The 18,545-nt window shown below is 43.9% G+C and overlaps 1 protein-coding gene across 3 annotated transcripts in view; it reads left to right on the top strand.

The window, feature by feature from the left end:
- Positions 1-18,545, top strand: part of PIK3C2G (phosphatidylinositol-4-phosphate 3-kinase catalytic subunit type 2 gamma) — a 168,250-nt gene that overhangs the window by 114,796 nt on the left and 34,909 nt on the right. For all 3 annotated transcript variants that reach the window (XM_040345483.1, XM_040345484.1, XM_040345482.1), the window contains exons 20-23: positions 3,801-3,908; positions 4,771-4,863; positions 6,987-7,116; positions 8,468-8,583. In XM_040345483.1, the coding sequence (XP_040201417.1) occupies positions 3,801-3,908; positions 4,771-4,863; positions 6,987-7,116; positions 8,468-8,583 (447 nt within the window). The remainder of the gene's footprint in view (positions 1-3,800; positions 3,909-4,770; positions 4,864-6,986; positions 7,117-8,467; positions 8,584-18,545) is intronic.

Genomic DNA, 18,545 nt, shown 5'->3' with positions numbered 1-18,545 from the left:
CGCAGGATTTCAGTCCGCTGGTTAGACGTAATAACCAGCGGAAATGTCCGATTAGGCGTACTAACCATCGGACATGTCCGACGGACATGTTTCCAGCGGACAAGTTTCTAAGCATGCTTAGAAACTTTTGTCCGCTGGAAAACGGTCCGCTGGAAAAATGTCCGCTGGAAAACGGTCCGATAGGCTGTACACACGACCGAACATGTCCGATGAAACTGGTCCGCGAACCAGTTTCAGCAGACATGTTCGACCGTGTGTACGGGGCCTCAGAGGGAGAGATAAAGTCTCCTTTAGCCGGGGTGGCGGTGTGAAGCTTTCGGTGTGATGATGGATTTTCTCTGTTTCACCTTTTATCTCTGGCTCAGTCAGAGAGGAAGCTTCTCTGACATCTCTGAGGCTCTGTGATTTCTAACAGGACAGATGGAGGCATCTAGATGTAAATGACAGAGAGATGTCCACAGGTGTTTACCACAGAATTCCAAAAATAAGAAATCCAACTACGACAGCATAAAGTTTCCAATTGTACCATTGTCCCTTATTTCATTTTAATATGATGTCTCATAATTAATACATTCAATATTTTCATATAAAACAGAAGACTTGGGGCAGATCCACAAAGATCTGCCCCGGCGCAGCGTATCTGAGATACTCTACGCCACCGTAACTTACTTCTCTTTGGTTCGAATCCAGAAAGAATTTGCGCCGTAAGTTACTGTGGCGTAGTGTATCTCTCGCGGCGTAAGGGCGCGGAATTCAAATTGGGCGTGTAGGGGGTGTGTTTCATTTAAATGAAGCGCGTCCACTCGCCGAACGAACTGCGCATGCGCCGTCCCTAAATTTCCCGCCGTGCCTTGCACTAAATGACGTTGCAAGGACGTCATTGTTTTGACGTGGACGTAAATTACGTCCATCCCGATTCACGGACGACTTACGCAAACGAAAAAAAAAATTTTCAAATTAAACGCGGGAACGACGGCCTTACTTAACATAGCAGGTTTAACTATACACCACAAAACAGCAGCTTTAACTATACGCCGGAAAAAGCCGACTAGAGACGACGTAAAAGAATGCAACGGCCGCTCGTACGTTCGTGGATAGTCGGAAATAGCTAATTTGCATACTCGACACGGATTACGACGGGAACGCCATCCAGCGGACGCCGAAGAATTGCATCTTGGATCCAAAGGCGTACGAAGACGTGCACCTGTCGGATCTAACCCAGATGCTGTCGTATCTTGTTTTGAGGATTCAAAACAAAGATACGACACGGGAAATTTGAAAGTACGCCGGCGTATCAGTAGATACGCCGGCGTACTCGCTTTGTGGATCTGCACCTATATCTCTGTACACCCTCAAATCTATATGGGTCAATATATGGGAATAAGAAATTGTGACAATGCAAAGCCCCACCTCTATGGCAATGGATATAGGAATGACACAGGATTTGCAATAATGCAGTGTGCGGGGCTCCGGCTTGTTTTTGTGAGCAGAGAAAACTGAAGCTTGAAGGCTTCAAAGTGTATTGGATGGGATGAAATCTTCAATACTTAGGGGTTTATTTACGAAAGGCAAATCCACTTTGCACTGAATGTGCACTTTCAAGTGCAGTCGCTGTAGATCTGAGGGAGATATGCAAGGAAAATAAAAAACAGCATTTTAGCTTGCACATGATTGAATGATAAAATCAGCAGAGCTTCCCCTCATTTCAGATCTTCCCCTCAGATCTACAGCGACTGCACTTTCAAGCACTTGTAGGGCAAAGTGGTTTGCCTTTCGTAAATAACCCCCTTTGTGTGGAGATATGTGTGTGCTCGAGCTAGGAGAAATGAACCACTCGGGAGACAGTACCCCATGTGGGTGAGACACCTTACCTGCAGGACTGGGAGAGTTGGGATAGTTGAGTGAGTTGGCAATATTGAGAGAGCTGAGGCAACTACTGCTTCCAGGGGACTGGAGGGGGTCTGTTAGTCTCGAAAAAGTGAGAGAGCCCAGGGTGCTAGGATAACCCTATCTAGAGGCCAGGAGTGGGCCCATGCAGCGAGGTGCTGTACCAAAGGCTGAGTGAGTCTGAAGACCCCATGGTCTGGGAGGCCAGAGAGGAGACCAGTGGTGTTACTTAAAAAAGCCAGGTAGCTTAGCATTTTTTGTTATGTGTTTTACTGTTGGGAAACCCCTGTGTGGGCAACCTGTTGTCAAGACCTTGCTTTTACTTTTAATGAAAATGGGCCAGAAAGCTCTCAAAAATGCTCACCGCCACTAAGCTTATTCAACCAATATCACAAAATATATAAAGCTGCCTATAGATGGAGCGATTTTCTTTTCTGCAACCACGGGTTGTAGGAAAGAAAATAGTGTGATTCCCCCAACAACACAGTCAATGTTGATGGGGGAATCTCCCTGGCAGAGCCATTGTGTTCTCCCAGCAGGGGGAGCTGTAAAATCTAACAGACTGGTTGTACCCAAGTCATGGGTCGAACCGTCTATGGCTGGCTATTTGTTTATAGCCGCTCCGTCGCGATCGCTCCCCGGAGCTGAAGAACGGGGAGAGCCGTATGTAAACACGGCTTCCCCGTGCTTCACTGTGGCGGCGCATCGATCGTGTCATCCCCTTTATAGGGGAGACACAATCGATGACGTCAGTCCTACAGCCACACCCCCCTACAGTTGTAAACACACACTAGGTGCACCCTAAATCCTACAGCGCCCCCTGTGGTTAACTCCCAAACTGCAACTGTCATTTTCACAATAAAGAATGCAATTTAAATGCATTTTTTGCTGTGAAAATGACAATGGTTCCAAAAATGTGTCAAAATTGTCCGAAGTGTCCGCCATAATGTCGCAGTCGCGAAAAAAATCGCTGATCGCCGCCATTAGTAGTAAAAAAAAAAAAATTAATAAAAATGCAATAAAACTATCCCCTATTTTGTAAACGCTATAAATTTTGCGCAAACCAATCGATAAACGCTTATTGCGATTTTTTTACTAAAAGTAGGTCGAAGAATACGTATCGGCCTAAACTGAGGGAAAAAAATGTTTTTATATATGTTTTTGGGGGATATTTATTATAACAAAAAGTAAAAAATATTGATTTTTTTTCAAAATTGTCGCTTTATTTTTGTTTATAGCGCAAAAAATAAAAACCGCAGAGGTGATCAAATACCACCAAAAGAAAGCTCTATTTGTGGGGAAAAAAAGGATGCCAATTTTGTTTGGGGGCCACGTCGCATGACCGCGCAATTGTCTGTTAAAGCGACGCAGTCCCGAACTGTAAAAACACCTTGGGTCTTTAGGCAGCATTTTGGTCCGGGGCTTAAGTGGTTAAGGAGTGAGTTCAGGAAAATTATCAGGGTAGGAGATAATATAAAGAAGATAAGAGTTGAATCTAGGAACATAATCAAAGGTAAGGGATAATGGAAAGGGGATAGGAGGGGAGCCCATGGACATTATCAAGGGTAAGGGATAATATAAAGGGGATATGAGGTGAGTCCAGGGACATTATTGGGAAAAGGGATAATATTAAGAGGATAGGAGATGAGCCCAGTGACATTATCAGTAGTAAGGGATAACGAAATAGGGATATGGAGTGAGTCCAGAAACATTATATGGGTAAGGGATAATATAAAGGGCTTATGAAATTAGTCCAGGGGCATTATCAGGGGAAAGGAATAACATAAAGCAGATAGGGGTGAACCCAGGCACATTATTAGGAAGCAGTCCTTATCCCCCAGGACCCCTAGCCACTCCGCTCTCTCCCCTCACTGGCCCATCTGTATATTAATGAAATGCTTTTTGCCCTGCAGGAAACTCTGAAGTTGGGTCTGAACGATCTGGATCGGTTTTTTGAAGAGGTAAAATTTTGTCACCTCCCTCTGGATCCAGCCATCGTTGTTAAAGGAATCAACAGAGAGGTCAGTCTCCGCAATATATGGACATATTTTTTCTCTGTGTGTAATGGTGGAGTAGATGTGGTATCAGACTTGTTGAAGTGTATTAAGATAATTAGATATGCAGATGACTAAGTCTTTCTTTTTTTTTTGTTCAACCTCGATTCCCCATCCTCATTGTGGATGAAGGAATCCCTCCCACTGCGCTATTGTATTCTGATGACAGGGAGACTTCCCTGCCATCAGAATATACTGATCAGCACTGCCGGCTGTAACCAGTGGCAGTGGTCGTGCAGAAATTTTTCAACAGGTTGATGCACAGGCCACATTTTGATCCAAGTATGGCCAGTTTAATTGCAACAATTTGCACTAATCATTGTATGAAGTATATATAATATAGCCATAATATAGCCAGTTATATGCAAGCCTTTCATCCTCCATTCCAGACTTTTCCAGAAATAAAGCCAGTCAGGCACGTAACAATCTAATTGTACATTCTTTATATAATCTCCATTACATTTACCAAACAATTATGTGGTGTGATGGTCGATTAAAACCCCCCATTTTATTTGTATCCATTCAGTGAGGTCCTTGCAGTACATAATTGTTGGTTTATCTAAAGGAGATTGTACAATCAGATTCATTACCCAGGTGTATATACATGAACAGGTGATGGTTGTAGGTTATCAGGAAAGTTTCTATGAATTTTGCAATCTCCGGATGGGAGGAGGATGGATTATCCGTAATCGGGTGATTATAAATCACCAAGTCTCCTCCAGTAATTAATATTCCTGCTCCATCCTAGGCTGCCGCTGAATCACAGCCAGAAGCAAGATTGTAAAATTTCGTTTTAATCGTTTTTCTAACTTGTGTGACTCCGTTCTAGCAATGTACTTACTTCAAATCCAACGCCAGACCACTGAAGATCACCTTCCTGAATGCCGATAGCCGAGGGCCGGATATCCACCTCATACACAAGGTAAAGGAGAGCACAGGAAATAAGAATAACCAGGGAAACCAACGTTAATACATTTTATGGTCTGAGGTCAGTTTGTATATAATTCCACATATTATTCACCTTTCAAATGACCAAGAAGGGAAAATATGTTCCAATTTATTCCATAAAGAAAGAGCAGCCAAATTTCACAGTGCTCACGTAAGAGGAGCATACAGAGAATTCTGATTGGAAGATAAACTTAGCAGCAAGTGCATATGTAGAGCAGACACGGACATGCCATCCACCCGCTCCGCTCATTGTGGCCCGCGACCGGTTACCAAGACGCTTATGTGGCCCTCGCTCTTTAAAAGGTTGGGCACCCCTGCATTAAACCATACACTATACAGTCTGATTATACGATCTCTGTACAGTCTTGTGTCTTGTGTAAAATATAATATGAGGACAAACCTAAACAATCCATTTAATTTGTATCAAATCAGGTGAACCCTTGCACTAAAATTAATAGTAGATCTAAATGAGATTGTGCAATCAGATTGTAGTGTCTGGTCATCCTTGAAGTTGTTCTAAAGCCTTACGTTTTTTTCGCCTTATTGCGTTTTATGCATTAAGGTGAAAAAACTTCTGTGCTGCAGCTTCCCCCCAGAACCCCCCTTTTTTTATCTGAGCTTGATTCGGTCCAGCTGCTGTCTCTCTCCTCATTGGACAGGTTGATAGCAGCAGAAGCTATTGGCTCCCGCTGCTGTCAATGAAATCCTGTGACACGGGAGTAGAGGATGGTGTCCAGCTTTCTGTGGTCACCCGATTAAGAGGAAGGGGGGGACCCCAGAAGAGGAGGATCAGGGCTGCTCTGTGCAAAACTATTGCACAGAGCAGGTAAGTATAGGCATATTTGTTATTTTTATTTAAAAAAAGGATGGTTTACAACCACTTTAAGCCTGGTACACACCACTAGTTTTTTTTCCGTTCAACCCATTAAAAAGAAACCAGACAGAACCGCTGTACTAACAATCCAATGTTAGTACATCTATCTCCCCTGCTGTTCTATTGTGCTCTATAAAGGGGGGGGGGGGGTGTAATCCCCTGCAAGAACAATCTGGTCAGCTTCTGTCGGACCAGCTGCCATACACATGGGCCGAATGTGAACCTGTTTTTATTGAACTGGTCGATGTTGCTAGACAATGAAATTCATTTTGCAGTAAATTTTGAGGATGAATTAGGCTACTTTCACACTGAGGTGCTTTGCATAGCGCCTGCAAAATGCCCTGTAAGAGCGCTGGCAGGATGCTCAAAAAAGTCCTGCCAGCCGCATTTTTGAGGCGTGTAGGAGAATACACTGTCCTTAAAGGGCCTCTGTCCATTGAAATCAATGGACCGAACCGCTGGCAAAGCACCGCTGCAGCAGCGCTTTGCGGGTGGTTTAACCCTTTTTCGGCCAGTAGTGGGGGTTAAAAGTGCCCTGCTAGCCGCCGCATAGCGGCGAAAAAATTACAGTACAGCACCGCTGACGGCGCAACGCTCCAGTGTGAAAGTAGCCTTACTCCAGAGAGCCTGTAGCTACAGAGGTCAGTGGTTGCTTTTAAAAAATGTTTTCATAGAAAGAGTCCCCCTGTAAGACAAGCAGTTAACCCGTACACCATTTCTAGCCAATACATCATTACTATATACTGTAGGAGTTCATCAGTATGGGCAGTGGAGTGGGGAAGTAAGAATTGTTTGCTTTACATGGTGGTTCTCTTTTTAATATTTAAAAAGCGGTAAGGTCACGTTAAAGCTGATTTTTATACTTTTTAAGAATACTGTATGCCAATTTTTGAAAACTTATAGCCTGGTTCCATTTAAAGGCATACTGACATACAATACCATTGGTTGATTGCTTATTTCAGCATGCCCTTAAATAGTATTTGGTACTTCTAAAACTGCAGCTTGATGGCTCAGTGCTGATGAGTGTCATGTCAGGCTTGATTCACATCTATGCATTTTTTGTGCTTTTTGCAGATTTGCTCTACAGAACGTGTTCCATGGGAAACCATGTTAAATGGGCTGTAGTGCAAATCTACAAAATGCAAAAAGAACAAAAAATGCATAGGTGTGAATCAAGCCTACCTGTGCGCAGTTAATTGTGAGTGTAATTTGTGATTCTTCAGACAGGAGATGACATCCGGCAGGACATGCTAATCCTCCAGATCATCAATCTCATGGACAGAATCTGGCTTTATGAAGGGCTGGACCTGAGGATGGTGACATATCGGTGTTTATCCACTGGCAGAAAACAAGGTGAGTCGGTGGTGGGAGAAGAATTATGTGCTGATATATTGGAGAATGCCATCACTACTATCAATATCTAATCTGGTTGCAATCATCTATCAGTCAGATTAAAACAATAATTTAAAAAGGGCCATCTTACATTGTAGTGTGTGGGAAGCTAACAAAAATTGGTCTTCGCTGTGAAATATGTGTGAGATTGATGATCTCCAATATTCAGAATGACCACTGATCAAGAGCATTCCTATCTCAAGTACTACCAAAGGTGTGTGTTCTCCTCACTTCTAGATTGCAGTGACCATTATAAACAGATGATGATTTAATTACCAGATAGCTGCAATAATTAGAAACAGACAATGATTTCCAGACTTCCAAGTAGGAGAACACCTGTGTTACTTAGGCAGGCCAGGAATGATGCGATTTTCTTACCTGCAACCACGAGTTGCAGAAAAGAAAATAGCAAGATTCTCCCACTGAGCTATTGTGTTCTCCTAGGAGGGGAGCGCGGGGAGCCGTCCCTGCCAGGCGAACACAGTGATTATTGCTAGCTGCTGGCAATAATTACATGCCGAAAATATGACATGCTGGTTGTACCCAAGTTGATCGATGGGTAAACTTAGGTACAATCAGCCTGAGATTCTAACCATTTATGGCCAGCTTTAGAAGCAGGTGATTTCTAGAGATCCAGGGGGTAGCTCAGCTGTGACAATTGTAAACTGATGATTTCTAGGCTTCCAAGAAGGAGCACAGCTGTGTTAAATAGAAGCAGGTAGTGATTTCTAGAATTCCAGGTAGGACCAAAGCGGTTACAGTTGGAAAGAAAAGATGATTTCCAGACTGAGGTAATGATTTGCAGAATTCCAGGTAGGAGCACAACTGTGATAGCTGGAGAAAAATGTTATTTGGACATCCCGCCCTGGTTCACACTGGTGCGTTTTGACATGTGATTTGGCAATTGCAAATCGCATGTCAAAACGGCGGTATTTGCCGCAAATTGCTGGCAATGGCACCGTCCTAATTGGTGCGATGCCGCAATTTACATTAACATCTGTGCAGAAACCTGCACAGATGTCTCTATAATCGCGGCCGAAATCGGGACTGCCAGCGGGAGTAAAATCGAGCGAGTTCAGCTGAACTCGCACAGCTTCACTCCCACAGCCCAGTGTGAACCTGGGCTCCAGGTAGGAACACAGCTTCTTTTATTAAAAGTTGGCATGAATTCCACTGTGATTTTGTGAGGATGTCTGAAAAACATGACCTGTTATTGGGATTTTGGAAAAGTCTGGAAAGCATGTGACCTATAATATTGGTTGATACTTCCCAGTCCCTCAGTATTCTGTTATTGTTGTCTGTGTTCTCTCAGGTCTGATTCAGATGGTCCCAGATTCCACAACCCTTGCTAAGATTCAGAACACCGGCGGTCTTTTTGGTCCCTTAAAGGATACATCAATGAAGAAATGGTTTGGAATTAATAAGACGGTATTTACCATCCTCTCACCTCTAGAGTATTAATACTACTCATACTGGCAGACACATGGAACTATTTTTTAATTAAGATACTAGATATACAGTATCTTACCAAAGTGAGTACACCGCTCACATTTTTGTAAATATTTTATTACATCTTTTCATGTGACAACACTGAAGAAATTACACTTTGCTACAATGTAAAGCAGTGAGTGTACCACTTGTATAACAGTGTACATTTGCTGTCCCCTCGAAATAACTCAACACACCATTAATGTCTAAACTGCTGGCAACAAAAGTGAGTACAGCCGTAAGTGAAAACGTCCAAATTGGGCCCAATTAGCAATGTTCCCTCCCCGGTGTCATGTGACTCGTTAGTGTTACAAGGTCTCAGGTGTGAATGGGGAGCAGGTGTGTTAAATTTGGTGTTATCGTTCTCACTCTCTCATACTGGTCACTGGAAGTTCAACTTGGCACCTCATGGCAAAGAACTCTCTGAGGATCTGAAAAAAAGAAGATGGTCTAGGCTATAAGAAGATTGCCAAGACCCTAAAACTCAGCAGAGGTTGAAGGGGTGAGGGTTAGCCTGTCAGTGCTCAGACCATACGCCCCACACTGCATCAAATTGGTCTGCATGGCTGTCGTCCCAGATGGAAGCCTCTTCTAAAGATGATGCACAAGAAAGCCCACAAACAGTTTGCTGAAGACAAGCAGACTAAGGACATGGATTACAGGAACCATGTCCTGTTTTCTAATGAGACCAAGATAAACTTTTTTGGTTCAGATGGTGTCAAGCGTGTGTGGTGGCTGCCAGGTGAGGCATACAAAGAGAAGTGTGTCTTGCCAACAGTCAAGGATGGTGGGTGGGAGTGTCATGGTCTGGGGCTGCACGAGTGCTGCCGGCACTAGGGAGCTACAGTTTATTGAGGGAACCATGAATGCCAACATTTATTGTGACATGCTGAAGCAGCGCATGATACCCTCCCTTCGGAGACTGGGTCACAGGGCAGTATTCCAACATGATAACGACCCCAAACACACCTCCAAGACGACCACTGTCCTGCTAAAGAAGCCAAGGGTAAATGTGATCTACTGGCCAAGCATGTCTCTAGACCTAAACCTTATTGAGCATCTGAGGGGCATCCTCAAACAGAAGGTGGAGAAGCTGGAGGAGTGGAATAGGACTCCAGTGGCAACCTGTGAAGCTCTGGTGAACTCCATGCCCAAGAGGGTTAAATTGATTGTAAAGGTTCGAATAATAAAAAAAAAATAACAAACATGTCATACTTACCTCCACTGTGCAGCTCATTTTGCACAGAGTGGCCCTGATCCTTGTCTTCTGGGGTCCCTCGGCGGCTGTCTCGGCTCCTCTCCGAATCAGATAACCCCCTCTGGTAAGCGCTTTCCCAAGGGGGTTACCTGGCTGACGCGCTCTCGAGTCCAGCATTTGCGTCCATAGACACGAATGGTGGACTCTTCCCCACGTCATTGGATTTGATTGACAGCAGCGGGAGCCAATGGCTGCGCTGCTATCAATCTATCCAATGAAGAGCCGAGAAGCCCGGGCCGAGATCCAGCACGTTCTTGACTTTCGAGGGCTCAGGTAAGTAAAACGGGGGTCTGGGGGGCCTGTAATTATCAGATGTTTTTTCACCCTAATGCATAGGATGCATTAAGGTGAAAAAACAGGAAGGTTTACAACCCCTTTAAGGCAGTGCTGGAAAATAATGGTGGCCACACAAAACATTGACACTTTGGGCCCAATTTGGACATTTTCACTTAGGGGTGTACTCACTTATGTTGCCAGCGGTTTAGACATTAATGGCTGTCTGTTGAGTTATTTTGAGGGGACCGCAAATTTACACTGTTATACAAGCTGTACACTCACTACTTTACATTGTAGCAAAGTGTCATTTCTTCAGTGTTGTCACATGAAAAGATATAATAAAATATTTACAAAAAATGTGAGGGGGTGTACTCACTTTTTCTGTTTTTGTATTTTTGCCGTTGGGCCAAAAATAATTCCCCCCCCCCCCCCCCCCCCCCCCGGGCTACATATAATGGTAGAGTTCTGCTCTAGTGCACTTCCATATAAAATGTGGGACACCAATGGCTGATGAGCCTGCAGGGGGAAACTGGGGAGGCCAACACTGATTTTCCATTCATCTTACCTGGTACAATCCCAATCACTCTCTGCTCTGGTGGGGTTGTCTTCAATCCTTCTCTGTTTTAAAACCAGAAAGAAAATGTCAGCACAGTGCATATCTGAGAAGAATATTACAATGGAGTTTTCTATACTTCCCAGTAATTTTCTGACATTCCATTTCCAACCATCTGTTTCACTTGTCTGCATTGTAAAGTGTTTTGAGGATTGAGGACTGAAAATGGAATAAAAACGAAATGATAGTACAAAAGGGAAGAAAACTGCAAAGGAATGACTCGTGGCTTCCTTACGGCATTATTCTGCTTTCTTATAATGGAAAATAAATGTTGAGCACACCTTTAATCACATCTCCCTCCACCGTCCAGCGCCCCCACATACTGTCCGCTCGGATAAACAGCAGAATTTCATTGTCTGGTCTGCACAAGCTGCCGTTTCATTATTCAGTGTTACATAGTGTGAGATGTGACTGAATAATTCTCAGCAATATATTCATTTCTCTGCCCGGATGAGGAATCCTCTGTGCCCTTTACTTTCTCTGACTCCATTATAAAAATCCAATTCTCATTTATCAAGCCATTTGCTTTCCAATAGACTTTAATCAACCTTCAGCCTCCCTCCTACTCTGCTAATGTGATGGAAGGTGAGACACAGAGCCGGCGCTCTAATCATTGTAAAGAGACACTCGCTGACCGGTGCATATTGTCCACCTCTTAATAGAACAGGAGGAGTCTAGACAATTCCAGTGAAGGAGATCGGGCCTCATGCAGATTTATGACTGCAGTTATAGTGCTTGCCACAGTGATCTACTGTATACACAATAATGTAAATATATGTAGGAACCCTTTTATAAGCTAGAGTGCCTACATTTATTGTTGAAAGCTAGGCTGTAGCCAGCCTGAACTTTGTTTATATCTATGTTTGTTGGGTTTATCCTAGGCTTGGTTTGTATTTGTCTGCTAATAGAGATGGTTCTCCAGTAGTTATAGTGAGAAGATACCATTTTATAGGTTTTGAATATTTGCAGTCATGGACAAACACTGAGGAATTAATGCCACTGATGTGGGCTGGGGAAGAGGATTAATAATTGGAGAGACCTTCTAGAAAGGATTGTGTGTCAAGGGTCCAATCTTTACCTCTCGGGAAATTCTGCTTGGGGAATAAGCCTGGGTGGCAAAGGTCTTTGCCTGGGGCTTAAGTCTAGGCCTAATGAGGCCTAATGAGCTTAAAGGGTTTGTAAACCTATTTGTAAAAGTCTATGCAAGCCCCTCTATTAGAGGCTGACATAGCACACTGTGTTAAGCATTTTTAAGTCTTCAGGCCAGTCACGTGACTCGTGGCCGCTTTCCAGCTCCGATGGATGGCTTCTGTGGGAGGAGCTGTGATCTCCCTCTGATGTCTGCCGGGGAGATCACGTGGGCGCTCGGCACCAACACCAGAAGCTCTGTCTCAGCTGTAAAGCGGCCACGAGTCAAAAATGGGTATTTACAGCGCTCGTTTAAAAAAATGCTTAAGTGGTATGCCAGCCTCTAATAGAGGATCTGGTAGTGACATCTATAGTTTTTTTGTTCTCAAAAATAGCGGGGGGGGGGAGGGGGAGACTGAGCGGAGACAGAGACAGAGAGGGGGATGACAGGCAGGAAGGAGGGTTGTCTGCTGTCTTGTTCCTCTGCTATCTGCATGAGTCACTTCTGACAAGTTCTCCTTACACCAAGAGAAAAAATAAAGAAAGGGGAGGGAGCTCCAGCAGCCTCACAGCCTCCACTCTGTTCCCGTGTGAAGGGGGGGCATTGCACTTCCCTCCAATCGGATAACTAAAAAGAATTACAGCGCGCACAAATAAGTAAATACGCAGACATCAAATTAAAACTGCGTTTTGTCGCGCGTATTCACACGCGTTTGCATACAGTGTTGTCCGACGTTTTTGAACTTCGTCGTTTTTTATTTTAGCCAATAGGAAAAACGATCATCTCTTTCATCATGTTTGTAGATTTTTTTTATCTTCTTCCTGGGTGAATATTTTATTTCACAGAACAGATTAAAGCGACAAAACGCCTGTAGAAACGCTCGTTGTCGCGCTCGTTGTCGTGCGGAATTGAGCGTTTCCATTAGTTTCTATGGGAATATAATCGTTCAAAAACGCCCAAATCAGCCCGATTTGCGCGACAAAAAAGGGTCCAGAACTTGTTGGAGCTTCAGGCGTTCGGCTTCAGGCGTTTTGGAGTGGAGATGTGAACCATCTCCATTGAGAATAATGTATTTTTTCCCCTCTAGCGTTTTATAGCTTCAGGCTTTAGGCTACAAAATGCTCAGGTGTGAATGCAGCCTTAGGCCCCGTACACACGACAGAGGAACTCGACGTGCTTGGCACGTCGAGTTCCTCGTCGAGTTTTGGGATGAAGCCGCCGAGGAGCTCGGCGGGCCGCCTTCTCCTATAGAACAACGAGGACAACGAGAAAATAGAGAACATGTTCTCTATTTTCTCGTCGAGTTCCTCGGCGGCTCCATCGAGCCAAAACTGTACAGACGACAGGGATTCTCGGCAGAATCCGGGTTTTGACCGAGTTTCTCGGTGAATTCTGCCGAGAAACTCTGTCGTGTGTACGAGGCCTAAGTCCAAAAAAAGGAGGCCCTTTGAAGATGCCCTGTAGGAGGGCGAAATGCATTGACGGAATTTCCGGTTTTCAAATGCAACACACGCAGGCAGCGTTTGCTTGCTGTTTTAAATTGTTACTGATGCCTATTTTTAACCTTCAGTTTGTTAGTACCTGTCCACTTGCGCAATAAATTCTTTGGTAAATAGTACTTCACTATGGTCCCTTTTTCTTTTCATTATTTTGGGCATCATGATCCACATGTGATGGTTATAAATACTGGAGATCTTCTTGGTACATTGATGTGACTCAGTCATCCCTGGCCAACATCTCAAAGCCTGAACGACCCCCAGACTGAAAAGCTAGGGGTCCATTCTATCCCGTGAGTAGGGACACAAGAGGGAGTGTGGCGCACATTGAGATTTGGAGCACGACTGCACTTTAACATTGGAATACATAATTTACTATTTTTTGGGACTTTTACAAATTGTCTATGAATTGTTTTCATGTAATGTCTGCATTTTATTTACTTATTTGAGAGAACTGTAATTATTTTTAGTTATCCATTTGTCAAGTGTTAGCGCTTCAATTATTTTTTATTACATTTTATATGTACTTCTATCATGAGTTATATATTTAGATATATTTTTGTTCACCACCACATCAGCTCTTATGCCGCGTACACACGACCGTTTTTCATGATGTGAAATTTTTTTTTTTTAATGTCATTAAAAACGATCGTGTGTGGCCATTAAAAATGCTCTATTTTTAGAGGCCTAATATACATTTACATTTTTACTGTTTCTGAATTTCCTGTGCTCCTGTCTCTTCTTAGACAATGAGCCAATACATTTTTCAAATGAAGATTGGAACCCTTAAAGTCTGTCTGTTTTTCCCCTAATAGAGGGTCAGTGAGCGCCTGGGTGTAGCTACAGGGAAAGTCACTAGTGTAGGGAATACAAGAGGGCCCACAAAGCTGGCCATAGATGGATCAAACTTCAGTCAGTTCACCAGGGACAGCCCAAATTCTCATTAATGTGTGACTGTCCCTGCTTGACAGAACTATCATTCTGTGGGCAGCTTTATTCCAGCAACTTCTTCAGGGGTCATTGCTACACATATATAATAATTTCTGGATATATTCCACTGGCATGGTTTTTCTGTCTGCGTTATTCTGTCTTTTTTCGTTTTCTTCAACTCAATTTATTTTATGTATTTTGAAAGGTTTCAATTCCTTATTTTTTATAGTATTGAACACCCCAAATTCTTATGTTCTAAATATAATAAAAACACCTCTTCAAGAATAAAAAAATACATCAACCTGCCCTTGGCTTGATCTTATTCTGCCCTCTCTGCTATTGGTGCAGCGCTTGTCAGTCAAGGCAACAGACCACCAGCATCTTTGTTTTCCTGATGATGATTGGTCTGCCTGGACCCAGCGGGGGAGGAGACGGACGGATTTTGATCCATGTATAGCCAGGTTTACTCTACACACAAAGTTCGATATATGGACCACGTATGTATTTACAGTGATCATATCCCCCCCTTAATCGTAACTTCTATTCAAGATTTTTTTTTTAAATCTTTCTTTACAGCTGAGCTCCTCCATGCCTCTTATCAGTTTTATTACCTTTCTCTGCTGCGCTTTCTCCAATTCTCCAAAATCCTTTATCATGAACCTGTGCCAAACTGAACTGCATATTTCAAATGAAGTCTCACTAATGCTTTATACAGGGGCTAAATAATGTCTCTCTCTGGAGTCTTTACCTCTTTTAATACAATAAAATATTTTACTAGCTTTAGAAACTGCAGCTTTGCATTGCATGCGATCATTAAAGTGGCTGTGAACTCTAATGCCGCGTACACACCCTCGGAATTTTCGACAACAAATGTTCGATGGGAGCTTTTGGTAGGAAATTCCGACCGTGTGCAGGCCCCATCAGACATTTTCTGTCGGAATTTCCAACAACAAAAATTTGAGAGCTGGTTCTCAAATTTTCCGACAACAAAATCATGTGTAGCCAATTCCAACGCACAAAATTCCGTGCATGCTCTGAATCAAGTACGAGACGGAAGCGCTCGGTCTGGTAAAACTAGCGTTTGTAATGGAGATAGCACATTTGTCACGCTGTAATGGACTGAAAAGCATGAGGCTGAAAAGTGCGAATGGTCTCTCATCAAACTTCTACTAGCGCGACTGGTATTGAACTTCCCTTTTCTAGTGCCGTTGTGTGTGTTGGACGTCACCGTGTTCTTGATGTTCGGAATTTCCGACAACATTTGTGTGACCGTGTGTATGCAAGACAAGTTTGAGCCAACATCCGTCGGAAATGTATCCACGGTTTTGTTGTCGGAATGTCCGATCGTCTGTACGCGGCATTACATATACCAGTGACTAGCCTTAGGTGATATACAAAGATGAAAAAAATCCTTCTACATAGGTTATACCTGTTTGTCTGAGCCTTCTCTTCTCTACATCTGTTCAGAGTCCAGAATTTAAAAGCTTGTCTGGACTGGCAGAAAAAAGGGGACAGAGAACTGAAATTACACTCTGCAGAGCTTAGTGAGAAGAGCTATGAGAGCTTATTGGGGGGAAGGGACACACCTCCCCCTTCACACCGCACACAGGAACAGAGCTGAGGCTGTGAATCAGCTGAAGATCACTCCCCGTCACCATTTTTCTCTTTTTGTCAGGAACACTTGTCAAGCCTCGTACACACGACCGGTTTTCCCGGCAGGAAAACTGCCAGGAGAGCATTTGGCAGTGTGTATGCTCCCTAGCAGGTTTTTCGTCAGGAAAACAGCCAAGAATCCAGACGGAAAAAGAAAGGGAACCCTGCTCTCTATTTTTTCGTCCGGTTTCCTGGCAGAGTGTTTCCTGCCGAGAAAACCGGTCGTCTGTATGCTTACCTGTCCGAAGGTAAAGCCGTGCATGCTCGATACGACTTTGACGCATACACGGTAGCATACAACGATAGTGTGGGGTGTAGCAAGATGGCGGCAACGGCATCGAATGTGACGAGCGCTGGCTCATCGTCGATGATGTCACCACGTTCTTGCCATTCAAAAGAACGGCGGTTCTTTTGGATGGCCGTCTGTATGTACGGCTTGGCAAGCCAAGCTTGCCAGGAATCCCGTCAGGAAAACCAATGTTTTTTTTCTTGACAGGATTTTTGGTTGTGTGTACTGGGCTTTAGATGTAATTCATGTTGATAGCAGAGGAAGGAAGCAGCAGACTGAAATGACGCATAGGGGTAGATTTAGTAAAGACAAACTGTGCACTTTGCAAAATGCAGTTGCTCCAGAGCTTAGTAAATGAGTAGAAGCTCTTCTGACTTCCATCTTACAATCATGTACAAGCAAAAATGCTGTTTCTTTTATCTTACTTGCGCGTGATTGGGTATTCTTTGCAAAGTGAAGCTTTACCTAATTTTCTAAAATCTGGAGCAACTGCAGTCCATTTGCCTTTAGTAAATCAACTTCATATTGCTCTTAAAGCGGAGCTCCACCCTAAAGTGGAATTTCCGCTCATCGGAACCCCTCCCCCCCCTCCGGTGTCACATTTGGCACCTTTCAGGGGAGAGGGGGGTGCAGATACCTGTCTAAGACATGTATTTGCACCCACTTCCGGGAACGCACTCTGCGGGTAGTGCGTCACTTCCTGTCCCCTCCGTTGTGTTCTGGGAAACACACGGCTCCCAGAACACAGCAGGGACCAGTGAAGACGGCGCAGCACGACTCGCACATGCGCAGTACGGAATAAGGCAGTGAAGCTACAATGCTTCACTTCTTGATTCCATCACCGAGGATGGCGGTGGGGGCAGCGAGAGACGGGCGATTGCTCGTGTTCTGCTGCCGACGTTGCTGGACTCCAGGACAGGTAAGTGTCCATTTATTAAAAGTCAGCAGCTGCAGTATTTGTAGCTGCTGGCTTTTAATATATTTTTTTACGGCAGAGCTCTGCTTTAAATGAGACAAGTATGCACCATAGAAGGATATACTTTGTTCATATTTCATGTCTGAGGTCAAGTCTGTGATCTACCAGAGCACCCAGGTCCTACTTGACTATCAACTTCCCTAGCTGTTCTCCTCCTAGAATGTATGATGCATGCATGTTTTTAGCGCCCAAGTGCATAACTTTAAACTTAAGTTTAGTTACCTAACTAACGGCTACAGTGTGGTTGTCCAGTTCTGAAAGGGTGTCCATGGACGTCCCCCCAGAACCCCCCCCGTGCACCCGCTGCAGTGCAAATCCAATATGCTCTGTAACCAAAGTAAAGGGCCAATCACAGCAGCCCTTTACCATGTGATCAGCTGTGTCTAATCACAGCTGATAACAATTTAAACACACTTTATCAGCATTCCTTTCCTCATGCGCTATCACAGTGTGAGAAGAGGAGACCCGGTAACTGGTGCCCATTAGTGCCGCATATCAGTGCCACCTCATCAGTGCCCACCTATCAATGCCTATTAGTGCTGCCTCATCAGTGCACATCAGTGAAGGAGAAAAATTACTTATTTGCAAAATTTTGCAAAACAGAAACTAAGAAACGTAATTATTTCAAAATTTTCAGTCTTTTTTTTTCATTTGCAAAAAATAAAAAGCCCAGTGGTGATTACATACCACTAAAAGAAAACACCAACTGTCAAAAAAATTATAATTTTGTATGGGTACAATGTTGCATGACTGCGTAATTGTTATTCAAAGTGTGTCCGCACTGAAAGCAGAAAATTGGCCTGGGCAGGAAGGGGGTAAAAGTGCCCAGTAGGAAAGTGGGTAAAAAGCGCAGGTCTGCTTGGAAGTTGGAGGCATCCTTTAGGGACACTGCATAGCTTGGTGTCATCTGCAAAGCCTGAAATGGCTTTTAATTCCAAAATCTGTATCATTTAGAAATACTGTATATTAAAAAGTAAGGGTCCCAACACTAAACCTTGGGATACACCTCAAATAACCTTAGATCATTGATAGTCTGAATCATTGATCACTACTCTCTCTCTGAATACAGTCGTTTTCTATCCAACTGAATTTGTAATTCCTAAAGTGGAACTCCCGCTGATCGGAACCCTCCCCCCCTCCGGTGTCACATTTGACACCTTTCAGGGGGGAGGGGGTTGGAGATACCTGTCTAAAGACAGGTATTTGCACCCACTTCCGGCCACACAGTCTCGGGCAGACTGCGGGCAGGACGTCACCTCTCGTCCGCCCCCCGTTGTGCCCC

This window comes from Rana temporaria, chromosome 3 (genome assembly GCF_905171775.1).
Source record: "Rana temporaria chromosome 3, aRanTem1.1, whole genome shotgun sequence".
Classification (NCBI taxonomy): domain Eukaryota; kingdom Metazoa; phylum Chordata; class Amphibia; order Anura; family Ranidae; genus Rana; species Rana temporaria.
The sequence above is the reverse complement of the archived record's forward strand: the minus strand, read 5'-3'. Positions and strand labels throughout refer to the sequence as shown.